The sequence below is a fragment of the Lithobates pipiens genome, unplaced genomic scaffold (genome assembly GCF_037356315.1).
Source record: "Lithobates pipiens isolate NorthernLeopardFrog02 unplaced genomic scaffold, aLitPip1_a1.2 Scaffold_16, whole genome shotgun sequence".
In the NCBI taxonomy this organism is placed as follows: Eukaryota; Metazoa; Chordata; class Amphibia; order Anura; family Ranidae; genus Lithobates; species Lithobates pipiens.
In genome coordinates, this window is record NW_027507748.1 from 120166663 (window position 1) to 120179752 (window position 13090).

Below are 13090 nucleotides of genomic sequence, written 5' to 3' on the forward strand. Positions count from 1 at the left end.
TAAATCAACCCCAAAAGTCCTAGTGAGATGAGTTGCACCCTCTGTACATTACCTTTTTTAAAGTTTAAAATAGCTGACATGTTCTCTTTAAGTGTACATATTCACTTTAAATGTACATTTTTACCCGTCTATTATCAAACTATCTTTTATTTATTTTGAAAGGTGATCACTGGCTCGCCACTCTCAAAATACCGAGTACTTTTATGCAGAGATGTTTGTTTATAAAATTGTTGTGGACCTTCAATCCATGTGCTGAGGGTGACTTTAACTTTGTCCCACTTGGTTGATTCCATTCAGCTCTTATCAGAGTCTACTGTGAGCACCCTCTTTCATGTTACCGCTGGAAGCTGTCCATTATTTTCTGCCAGATTTACCTTGTTAAACTAGACAGAGGGATACAATGCTGTCAGCAATCACATGAGCAATGGTAGGTGCATGTTGTAGCTCTCAATGATAAAAGATGAACAGAGTCTTTCAAGTGGCTCAACAAACACGAGATTTACGGTGCATAGGCTATATTAGTGATATCATTTTTGTGAAGCTGCGAAGGTTGTCTATCAGTTCAAATCATAAAAGGGTCATTACACTCAGAATTGATACTATTGGAGAGTGAAAGTAAACCTGTCCTAATCCTGTTTCAGATTAACAAACACGTAGTCGGAACTTACCTGTCGGTAGCTCCAGAATTCTGGACTTCAGTAAAGTTGAATTTGGCCTCAATGAGTCTAACCATTGGTCATTTTTAGTGCCTTCTAATTTTTCTATAAACCTTCCTACCTGCACCTTGTGTATTTCACCTACACAAGATGTGCATTGATTACGTAGGTTTAAGGTTTCTATTGTTGATCTGTATGGAGAGTCTACTGTGGCGTACATCATCACATTTCTGTGTTAGAAATGTGTTTGAAACATGCGGCACGTGGCATGGCATTGCCCATGTTAATGCATGTCTACTGTCTTTTGTCTAAGAACTGACACTTCCTGTGAAGAAACAACATATACCACAATCTCTGGGTCTCTCAGTCTAGTTCTAATGCAGCTAAAATCAATTAACAGACCTAACCTCCCTGGAAGAGATGTGTATGTTTCATATAATTAGCAGTCACACATTTGTGATACAACGCAAAGAAATAATTGGACATGCATTTGACCCAGATCAAGAAGCTGCTTGTCCCTCTGATGAATAGAAACAAGTTAGGTGAATTAATACATGGACATAGGGGTATCAATTGGCCATGACACTACAAATTGCAACCACAACATGTGAGCCCATCTTTACAAGGTAAGGCAAGCACAAAAGGAATATAGCTAGAAAACCTAGTTAGAACAACAAAAAAGATTTGAAAGTGTACAATGCCCTCAAAGTGGTAGTAAAGTCTTGTTAATGTAAAAAAAAAAACTGTAGGTTTAAAGTGGTATTGAAGGTATTTTTTTTTTCATTTTTTTTTAAATAACAAACATGTAATACTTACCTGCTCTGTGCAATGGGATCGGACAGAGCTGCCCCAATCCTCAGTTTCTCAGGTCCCTCGCTAGCGCTCCGAGTGCTCTGTCCGCCCCCTGCTCCCTCCTCACTGGCTCTGAGCTTTGACTGACAGCAGCTGGAGCCAATGACTCTCTCAGCCAATCAGGAGGCAGAGACCCAGGGAGCAGCCACTCTCAAGCACATTTGGGCTCAGGTAAGTATTAGTTGAGCCTGGGGGGGCTGCATACTGAAGGTTTTTTTTACCTTCATGCATAGAATGCATGAAGATAAAAACCTTCCCCTGTTAGAACCACTTTAAGTCATGCACTGCATACTAGTACATCATGACAGAATTACCTACAAGCAAAGCCCTCAAGCATTGCACTGACATGGCTCCATAGTCTTCCTTCTAGGTTTTGTATCTTTGGCCACTTAAATGGCGAGGCTGGGGGGATGTCTTTCCTGCGCAATCGCATGAGGCACACAGAGTGGGCAGTAAATGTGGTCTGAGCTGCGCATTTGCAGCTCAGATCACATTACCCGCTGACAGGCAGTGGGAACAGTCATTATAAAAACTTTGCCTGTCAGTGGTTTTTGCAGTTTATCAGTTTACTACCACTTTAAGTCTACTAATGGTATAAGTATATAGGGAAATCTTTGCTTTGTTCTATATAATGATAGACCTGCGTGGGCTGCATCTCTGAGATGCTGACCTTCTTGATTGGCCCAGAACAAGCAGCCATTATGATGGGTTCAGACATCTGGGGAATTTTCAACATAATTTTATATAAAGTTCTGCGCAAACTGTTTGCGTTATATAAATCCTGTATAATAATAATGTGGAGACTGAAGCAGGTGGAGTTGGAATACTTCTGATGTAGTCAGAGGATTCAAATTGTAGAGCAGATGGGAAGATCTCCAGAGGCCGTGTTGGGAACAGCTTGTTGCTGAAGTGCTTAAAAGATGCAAGAAACCAGCATTTGAGTCAGCACATTGGACTCCACCTACACCTGAAATAACACTGACCCATTAACTTTATGTATGTTAAGGGATCATTAAAGAACCTCCATTCAGCTGTTTGGAATTATTTAAAATTAAATTGTTTTCAGTTAACCATCCCCTGGCCATAACCTCCTGCTTGAATCACACTTCAGTACACTATGTTTAGTGGAATTTGGTCACATGACCAGCTATTGATGCAGTTCTGTTTGACATGTGGCAGACAAGCTATAGACGTTTCATTACATTGTGTTTGTTTCAGGTCTGTTTTTATTGAATATGTAGCAGAACCCGTTAGGTGTCTTAATGATTGTCATTGACAGGCCTTATATGAAATATAACCCTGAAAACCAGGGGAAGTATGACTGTTTGAATTATTGTGAGCCAGGAGACCTGCTGTCTCTCCTCCCCTTGGCTGTGTGCGGCTTCTGGTAGGGATGTTCAAATTACAATTATTGTCCTCCAGGGGTTTGTCTGAGCGAGGAGGAGTGGTGCAGAATATGTTTATGATTATCAAGAGCTGCACAGGGGAATTTTAGTGAGATTCTGTTACAGTTTGGCAGAAAGGAGAATAGAAAATCTGCAAATGTACTACAGCAGTGGGTTTCTGTTGGTGAATTATGATAACCCTCAGGAACTGGACCACCAGCAGCTGAATGTCTGTATCTGTTATGTGCAGCACGCCTCTTGTCTTCATTTTACCCTCGGTGTTACATTGCGGGCACACTGTCAGAGCAGTTGCATTTAACAGTACGCAGTGTAAAAATAACCAGTACAGATCATTTGTTTCACAGAATGGAATAAATGATCTGCAATTGGAGGACGTAAAGAAACAAGATTGTTAATGGAATAGAACAATTTATAATATGTTCCTCTGGGTCTTATTTGTTAACACAGTACAAAGGGAGAGCATGTGTAGAAGGACCTTTCTCTGGTCAGAAATGGAAATACGGTATGTGTCTAATAATCAGAATATTGGAACAGCTCCGAAAAAAAGAGAGAACGGGAAATTTAAAGAGATACAAAATGAAACCCTGTTCATTCATGTCATGCTATAAATATAACTTAACCTTAAAGTGCATTTGTTAACATTACATTCGCAAACCATCAATGACCTAGGATCTAGCAATAATCAATTGGTGTACCTCATTGGACAAGTGTGTCATTGACTCAGAGAGAAGCGTTCAACTGCTTTCCTATGAATACTGGCTCAGTCTAGGGTTGCCACCTCATCCCTTTAAACTCGAACATATATGAATTTTACAGGTTCTCAGGCTAATTGAATGCAGATAAGACACCAAGTGAGTTTAATTGGCACCTTAAAGAGGAAGTAAACCCTGATGAGTTTACTTCCTCTTTCATTCCCTGCAAAGGCAAAGCATAATGGACTACTATGCATCGCATAGTAGCCCATTATGTGTCACTTACCTGACACAGGAGCCGCATCTATCTTGTTGGTGGGGTCTCGCAGCTCCGCCGCTGTCATTTGGCGAAGTCGCATGCACCGTAGACAGCGGTGCCCGTTTTCGGGCAAATATCTCCTAAACCATATAGGTTTAGGAGATATTGCTTGGACCTACAGGTAAGCCTTAATCTAGGCTTACCTGTAGGTCAAAGTGGTTTGTAAGGGTTAACAACCACTTTAATCAGCCACAGAACGTGTGCAATTAATATGTGTTCCGGTTTAAAGGGATGAGGTGGCAACCCTAGCTCAGTCCTCAAAATGACTGGTGGTAAAAAGCAGGTGGCAACTTAAATTCAAAGTTTGCTGGGGAAGGGTCAAACCCCCCTTGTCAATTATATACAAAAACACAAAAAAAGTAGGGAATTTAAAGGTGCAAATGAATGCAATTATTTTATAAAATCGTTATTTATTTTATATCAATAAAATTCATTTTTGTAAAAAAAAATTCAAAATCGGACTGATAAAAGACACATTTTCCATGTTCCATATTAAAATAGATGCCTCCATCGCGACATGTTTCACCAAATTTTTTACACAGCTTCTTCTGGATTATATGCATCAATCTGTTTCCTTGTGTCAATACTATCAGCTTGTTTGCTCCCAGCCACAAGGGACCAAACAAGCTGATGGTATTAACACAATCTGTGGATCCTCATACCTTGTGGATGATGGATGATTGAGACAATAAATAGAGTCTTAAACTGGATCTTTATCCTCCCCGTGGTTGTCTATTCAGTTGTCCAGACCATTATCCCATGGGTGTCAACTGCGATTACAATTCTAGATCATATCTGATGGAAAGTTAACAGATTGATGCACATACTTCTGAAGAAGATGTATAAAAAAAATTGGCAAAACATGTCAAGATGGATGCATCAATTTTAACATGGAACATGTAAAATGTGTCTGTTAAATTTACCAATCTTGCAATTTTGAATTTTATTACAATAATGGAAGTTATTGATATAGAATAATGATTAATTGTGTAAATTTGCACCTTTAAAGTCCTTACTTTTCTCGTGTTTTTGTAGCTTAAGATTGTGACGTGGTGCTAAAATATTTAAAATCCTTTCGTCCAGGACTCAACAGTGGTAACCATTATATACACTAATCGGCAATAACTTTAAGACCACTGACAGTTAAAGTGAAAAACAATGATTATTTTGTTCTAATGGTATCTGGAATTCCATGGTTTATTTTAGGCAGCAAGTAAACATGTTCTCTCTGAAGTTGATTTGTTGAAAGCATAAAAAATAGCTATTGCAGTTTGGGCTTTCTAACCACAGACAGGTCAGAGGTCTCATGCTGACCCGTGACACAAAGATATGGCACCAGGAGGCAGTATGCAAAGAAGACGAGCCAAACCTTGGGTCCTCCCATTCATGTGGTGGTTACGTGACATGTACCACCTATCTAAACATTGTTGCTGACCAAGCACACCCCCTCATGGAAACAGTATTATCTGATGGAAGTGGTCCCTTTCAACAGGATAATGTGCCCTTTCACACTGCAAAAATAGTTCAAGATTGGTTTGAGGAATATGAGTATGAAGTGTCGATTTGACCTCCAAATTCTCCACATCTCAATCTATCAAGCATCTGTGGGGTGTGCTGAAAAAGCAAGTCCAATCTAGGAACTTAGTATAGTATGTAAAGTATCTGCTACTGATGGCTTGGTGCCAGATACCACAGGATACCCTCAGAGGACTAGTGGCGTCCATGCCTCAACGGGTCAGGGCTGCTTTGGCAGTAAAAGGAGTCCTCATTATTTGAGGAGTGGTCATAAAGTTTTCACTGATCAGTGTACTCTACAAGAGAGCTTTCAAACAAACATGATTGCAAACTTAGGGTGTTTGAGAGGTTCAGAGGACCCTTGTTCATTGGTGCTGAAGCGGAAAAACAAATCCTAGGCTTGATAAATATGGAGTGATCCTAAATAGCAGTTCGACAGTATGTAGTAAAAGATCTGTTCCAGATGCTGGTGTAGGCTGCCTAAACTGTTATGTTTCAATAACCACCTGGACTTGAACAACATGACTGGGAACTGAGACTTTCCTCATTACATGATCAGTTCAAGGACTTTATTAAGAAGCCATGTATTCAGTGCATCACTGAAGATTTATAGAACACTGCAAATATCTTATGAAATGTCCAACTCCAGGGTCAGTTAACAGGCATTGCCTGGGATGCCATATTTCATGCAGAGGTTTGATAGGTAAATCTGTAATTTGACGTCAAGTTCTGGTCTGAGAGACCGCTGTTGAAGGCATGGATTCTGGGAAAATTTAATCATGGGAGTGCTGAGCTGAGTGCACTCCTGGGAAATACAGGAGAAGTATAGCCAAAATAGCTTTGGCTATACTTCTCCTCTAAGCCAAGCACCTTGAAGTGAACCTGTCTTAGCCCCTCTATACACGGTCGGAGATTTCCACAACCAAATCCGTTGGATATTGCCCGTCGGATTTTGTCCGTCAGATCTTGTCCGAAACTGTTGCATACACACGGTCGGACAAAGTTGGCGAAAAAATCCAAACTTTCAGAATGTGATGACGTAATTTCGTTACGATGGGACTACATTCAGGCTAGTAGCCAATAGCTTTGATGTAGGAATTTGATCTGAGCATGCGTAGCACTTGGTCTGATCAAAATTCTCTACACATGATCGGAGTATGTCCGATCGGCCCAGTTGGTCGGGAAATATTTCCAACATGTTGGAAAATTGGGTCTGACGGATATTCCGACGGAATCAGTCCGATGCATACCACACACAGTCGGATTATCCGACGACGCGGTCCGATAGGACACATTCCGACGGATTCTCCGACCGTGTGTACAAGGGCTTAGGCAGAATTCACACCTATGCAGTTTTAGTGCTTTTTGCATTTTACAGATTTGCACTACAGTCCATTTAACATGGTTTCCTATGGAACACGTTCTGTAGTGCAAATTTGCAACATGCCTAAAGCACAAAAAATGCATAGGTGTGAATGTAGCCTTATAGAGATACATGCACCTTTATTGCTGGCCCTTTTTTGGAAGTGCCATTTGCACAGTTGTGCATGATTTCAGCACTTCTGAATCACTCAGTGCTAGTTCACACCGGATGCACTAAAAATGCATGCAGTGTTTTCCATGTATTCCAATGGCTCTAGTTCACACCAATGCAGTCAGTTTCCAGTCAGTTTCCGGTACAGAAAAATACCTTGCTGCATTTTTTTCTGCACAGAACTGTACTGGAATCTAGCAAATAGTATCAAAAACGCACTGGAACTGCATGTGATGTGAACTATAAAGTAAAGTAAAATCTGATCCAGAATGTAAAAGTGCATGTTTATGGTGTGAACTGCCCCTAAAAAATGCATGCACAGTGTTTTCCATGTATTCCAAAGGCTCAAGTTCACACCAGTGCAGTCCGTTCCAGTCAGTTTCTGCACCGGAAACTGACTGCATTGGTGTGAACTAGAGCTATTAGAATACATGGAAAACACTGTGCATGCATTTTTAGTGCAGAAAAAAAAATGGTGTGAATTGGCCCATACTCGGGAGTAAGAACAAGCACACAAAACATAAGGCTCGATTCACATCTATGCATGTTGCTTTTGGGCGTTTTTGCAGTGCTTTTTGCGGTGCTTGTCGTATTTTTGGACACATGTTTTTACCACGATTTTATCACGTTTTGCAGGGTTTTTTTATTCTTTTTTACACTGTGGTTGCTTAGCAACCAGCTATATACAGTTAAAACAATGAAAAAAATAAATAAAAAACGCAAATCGCGGTAAAAACGCGGTACTTTCGTTTTTGCTGCAGGTCCATTGACTTCTATTACATGCAAAACGCTGCATTTTGCATGAAAAAAAGTCCCCGACCCTTTCCAAAAACGCAGAGGCACAAAAATGCATTAATGTGAACATGTTCCATAGGAACCCATGTTAAAAAATGTCCCTGCATTTCTGCAAAATGCATCAAAAAACATGTGAATCAAGCCTTAGGCCGTGTACACACGGGCGGTCTGTCTGACGGACTTGGTCCGCTGAAACGTGTTTCAGCGGACAGTCCGCTCGTGTGTGGGCTTCAGCTGACTTTTTCAGCGGACAGTCTGGCGGACTAAGTCTTTCGGAATTTCCGTAATATTGTCCGTCCAACTTTGGTTTCAGCGGACAGTCCGCTCGTGAGTAGGCAAGTTGGACGGACTAAGTATGGCGCATGCTCAGAAAGGATTTACACGGCCGAAAGTTGCATTGCAGTGTATTGGACGTCGTATTTCTAGTCCCGTCGTACGTGCTGTACACGTCATCGCGCAAGCTTTCAGCGGACTGTCTGTTCATCGTGTGTGGTCAAGTCCGTTCATTCAAAAGTAGGACGGACTGTCTGTCGGATTGTCTGACGGACTTAGTTGGCCAGACAGTCTGCCCGTGTGTACGCGGCCTTAAAGCCAAAAGACCAGCCCTAGAATTTAGAATCCAATTTGCGGCTTTTGGGAAATAACTTAAGTTCTTTATAAAACAGGCTGTTTTAATATAGTAGCCGACAACAATATATGAACAAATGTTAATGCAGGTTTGGAAACTGTTCATAACCATTTTGGTCATACTTAACTCTAAAGCAATTATATTATTTGCAAAGCCTCTGAACGAACATAAGCCAAGTGAGATGAGAATCTCCCCTTGGTGCTGGCATGTAAATGAGAACGGGTAGATCTTGGTGTTCTTCTAGTTTATGGCCTAGACCCCTTATAGATTAGAACCCTGGTGGTTATTAGCACCATGCCCTCCAGTGCTGCAAGACAAGCCTGCTAAACACAGTGCCAACTGGCAACTTTTACATGATTGGCATTTAAAAGATAAGGCTGAGAAAACGTTAGTTATATAAATGGTGTATTGAACAGATAAGAGCATCATGCTTTGAGCAGTACTCTCTGATTCCTCCTGTATTGAATTGTATTGTAACTGTGCTGTTTCCCCTAACATTGTAAAGAGCGCTGTGCAGACTGTTGGCACTATATTAATCCTGTATAATAATATTAATAATATTTACATGCACAGTGAGGCACGCCATTTCCAAGTTCTAGAGGTCATAAGAATTTTGCTAAGAGAACATCACTAGGTTTGACGTAGAACACTGTATGAGGGAAATGCTGAAGAATTCTGTATATTGTTCCAATACATTGTTATTAGTACTAGTCGCCTCAATGTTTATCTGTTCATGTACACTGTGAGTTTGGGTTCGATGTTTATCAAATTGCACACTACTTCTTTCTGCAGGAAGAGATACAACAGCTGAAAAGCAGGTTCGAGAAAGTTGAGAAGGAGAGGAATGAACTGAGATTGAACACCGACCGCCTAGAGAGCAGGGTAATGCTTCTTTTATAATATGCTCCTGAATTTTTACTCTTGGCCATCCTTATTTCCACTAGAGCTTCCTGCTTTATGTTCAATTTTAGGCCAGAGGGCGCCCTTAACATTTATGAGCTATTGTTCCTCCATAGCTACTTGGTCCTATTCTACTCATGTTTATAAACTGACAGTTTTCATAATTGTACATAAAAGATACCATGTTTAGAGAGCTCTTTTAAGCAGATGAGTGGAGGAGGTAGAATGAGGCTGATAAAAGTAATATATATAGTTAAGGATCTAGTAAAAAGAAAAAAGCTGTGTGAACATGTCCAGCGTTAGTACACTCGTTATTAATAATTAATAATCTGTAATGTGTCTAATGCATTTATGTCCTATGATCATCAGCTTCATATAGCGGCCATAATACAGTATTTTCCACAATACCTCAATCAGGAAAATACTGTATTATGGCCACTAAATGAAGGATATGTTCAAGGAAAATAAACATATTAAACCGTATACCATGGTTATTTATGGTGGCTGTGCGAATGTTTGAGACATTTGCACAGCACATTTTTTTTATAAAGAGAACCTTTTTGTTTCTTGCATTCATTTGGTGATGCTCTCACTAGAATCCAATTCCAGTTCAGATGTTAGGATTGTATGTGGAGAGGCTCAGAATAGTGCTTTAGAATGGCTAATCACAGGAACTGAAACATCGGTCTGAGTGAGATTACTCGCACCATCTTCAGCTAAACTCCGTCTGTTTAGGCAAGAGCCAAAGGATTTTTCTATGATAGGTAGTGCAATTACATTTTATATAAACATGCTCTAGATGACTAAAGCTACCTAGAGAGGAGTTAGGCATGATCTGAATGATGAAAGCTCTGTTAGGCATGATCTGACCGATGACAATTCTGTTGGATAGGTTTATATTCTTGTGTCTCAGGGGACAGAGGGACGTGCTCTGTAGATCCCCCTTGTGCCAACTTATTTAAAAAAAGAAGCAAACCAGTTGGTTAGAATAAAAAACATCTTGGTCAGTCAGTTTTTCCTGTAAGAATGCTAGACCCAAGAAATGCACAGAGATACACTTTCCAGTCTCACTTTAGTCAGCAAAATCAGGCAAATTGATTTGTTTTGAAAGTGTGGGATTCTGTATTTTATAATGCAATTACTGAACAGGTAGAACAAGAGATCCTGTAATCTCATTTTGATTGTGGTGTTTGATTTCCATTTAATTCTCTGGTTATGACAAAGCCTTGCATTAATTTACTACTTCTAGATCACAGAGCTGAATTCTGAGCTTACAGACGAAAGAAACACAGGAGAATCTGCCTCCCAGCTACTGGAGACCGAGACCGCTGATAGACTGCGGGTGGAAAAAGACATGAAGGATCTGCAGGTAAAACCTCTTAGTATTCCATCCTCTCCATAGAGTCTCTATGCTCTTTTAGGCAAGTCTCTCTCTTATCTCTAGGGTTATGATCTAATAGATGCAAAAGGCTTACTTACTGCTTCCTTTCGTACTTTGTTTGTCTTCCTGCTGCCCTTCAGCGTGCCTTTTTAAAAATGGTATTATCCTTCTGGCATAAATATGTGAGAATTGGTGGACCTACACGGGACCTATGTCTCCTTACATTGTAATACAAATAAATTGTTAGGCATTAATGACTGTTATTACTATGGCATGTTTACGGCTTACCACCTTTGCAGGATGGCATTTGCTGATTCAATTTCTGAGCTTAAATATTTACAATAGGAATATGTATATAGACTGCTAGTGCTGTGTCCTGTGCTTAGGATCAGTGATGATACATGTGCCCACAGTAATCCAAATGAATTTGTTCTGCTTTATGCAGGGGTATCAGAGCGTGCACCAAATAACCTTGTATTGGAAACTGTACAAATAATGTCAATTGGCATGAACATTGCTGGCAAACAGGATGCTTAGTACAGGTGCACCAACTGCTCCTGCAGAGCTATTCAATATATAAATGCAAAGATAAATTTTGATTTTCAAAATGTAGCCAATAAGTTTAAAATTGAGCCATGGTGAGCCACGTGTGAACCTTAAAAAAATTTCAACTTGCTTTCCAGTTAGGTAATTGCTCTAAGATTCTTCTATTTTAGCAATTTTAGCAACACTGAGCAGATGAATAAGTAAGTGAGTGAACATTTGTCCTAAACACAAAATAAAGTATATTCAAAGTCAAAATATATTTTACATTGTTGAATAGGGTAAGAAATTGTGTCTATTGCTGCTATCTAGGCCCCCTTAGGGAGCTTTGCCTTTACTTAAAGCCCTACTGTGGGAAACATTTTATTTATTTTTTACCTCATGAAACAAGTTCTACTCACTGAAATCTACCATCCTGGTCCATCATCCGCACCGTTTCATAGGTGCGAGGGACCTCCAACCAAGCGCAGTGAGCGGGCCCTCGCCAACCAGCCCCCTACCCCTTCCGCCATCTTGTGATGATGTCACTCTTCTGCAGAATCCTCAGACTAACCTGCAGCTGGACATGTCATGCAAACCCCAGATGTAACAGAGAGAGGGCCTTTCGATTTTTCCTTTCTTGAAGGCAATCTGTTACATGAGGGTGGGAGGGTGGTAGTTAGAATTGTTGAAATTTACTTTAACAGTCAGCGGGCAAAAATGTGTCTAAAGTGAAGGAAATCTCTTCTTAGACAGTTGTGGCTACAACAAGTCTACCCATTGGAAAGTTTCTCCTTTCTCTATTTTTGTTCAGGTGACAACTCATTTAGAATTTTTCTTCTTTCTCTTCTGGTGGTAATTCTCCTCAAGAGGGTAACTCTTTCCAGTGGAAACACAAAAAACTTAACAGAGGTTTTACACCATTACCAGTTAATCCAAACAAAAAATATTTAGGCTTTAGATAGTCTTGGGATTCTTTTATTTCAGGTCAAGATGAATGTTTCCACCATTTCTTTATTAAGACAGAAAGTGGAGGATGGAGTGCAGTTTCACAGGCCATCTTCAGCCAGTCTTAAAGTGACTTTAAACCAACATCAGTAAAAACTATCAATAAATGCTATATTGAATCCTGAGCATACTCCTATTGTGGGATTTTTCTTCTGTATTTTCCAAAATACCTGGTTGATCCTGCTGTTTTGTGTCCCTCCCTCCTGTCTGCATCCCACTGCAGCTGAATATTCTGCAAAGCAGCTGTTGCCACAGCTAGTTAGCAAGTTCAGTTTTCAGTGTGTTTCTATGCCAGCGTTTCCACCTGAACAACCCACGTCACTATAGAGTCACACATGTGGTTCTCTACACAGGGATAAATGACAGCCCACACCCCCCCCCCCCCATTCTCCTCCTCCATATCCATTAAACAGCTCTACACTTTGGTGGCGGGATAATATATCTTGAATGATGGCAGCACCACCTCCCTAATTGTAAGTACAGAAACACAATAGACACAGGCTGGAGGGGTGTGGAGCAGGCTATGAATACCATAACCTCCCTCTAGATGTCATTACAGTGTGCCTTTTGTTAACGCAATAGAAGCTCTTCCCGCCAATGTTCTCCTAAAGCTCAGAAAGAGCTGGGGAAAGTCATGTGACTGCTGTATATTGGCTATGAGAGGTATTTAGATTGTTTTAGATGAATTCAGTGGCATCATCCATACAGAATATGTAAATAAAAGGGATAATGCATATTAAACTGTCTGTGTTTAGTAACAATCATGTCTGGATTATGATGGACTATGGTGTGAGTACACCCAAGAGAAAATATTCCTTCTTGTTTATTCACTAAATGGATGCTAATATATACTGTATTTTTCAGACAGTAAATATGACCAAT

General features: G+C 40.3%; 1 protein-coding gene across 17 annotated transcripts in view; it reads left to right on the forward strand.

The window, feature by feature from the left end:
* Positions 1-13090, forward strand: part of MYO18A (myosin XVIIIA) — a 449667-nt gene that overhangs the window by 333203 nt on the left and 103374 nt on the right. For all 17 annotated transcript variants that reach the window (XM_077480380.1, XM_077480382.1, XM_077480383.1 and 14 more), the window contains 2 exons: positions 9190-9279; positions 10547-10666. In XM_077480380.1, coding sequence (XP_077336506.1) covers positions 9190-9279; positions 10547-10666 — 210 coding nt within the window. The remainder of the gene's footprint in view (positions 1-9189; positions 9280-10546; positions 10667-13090) is intronic.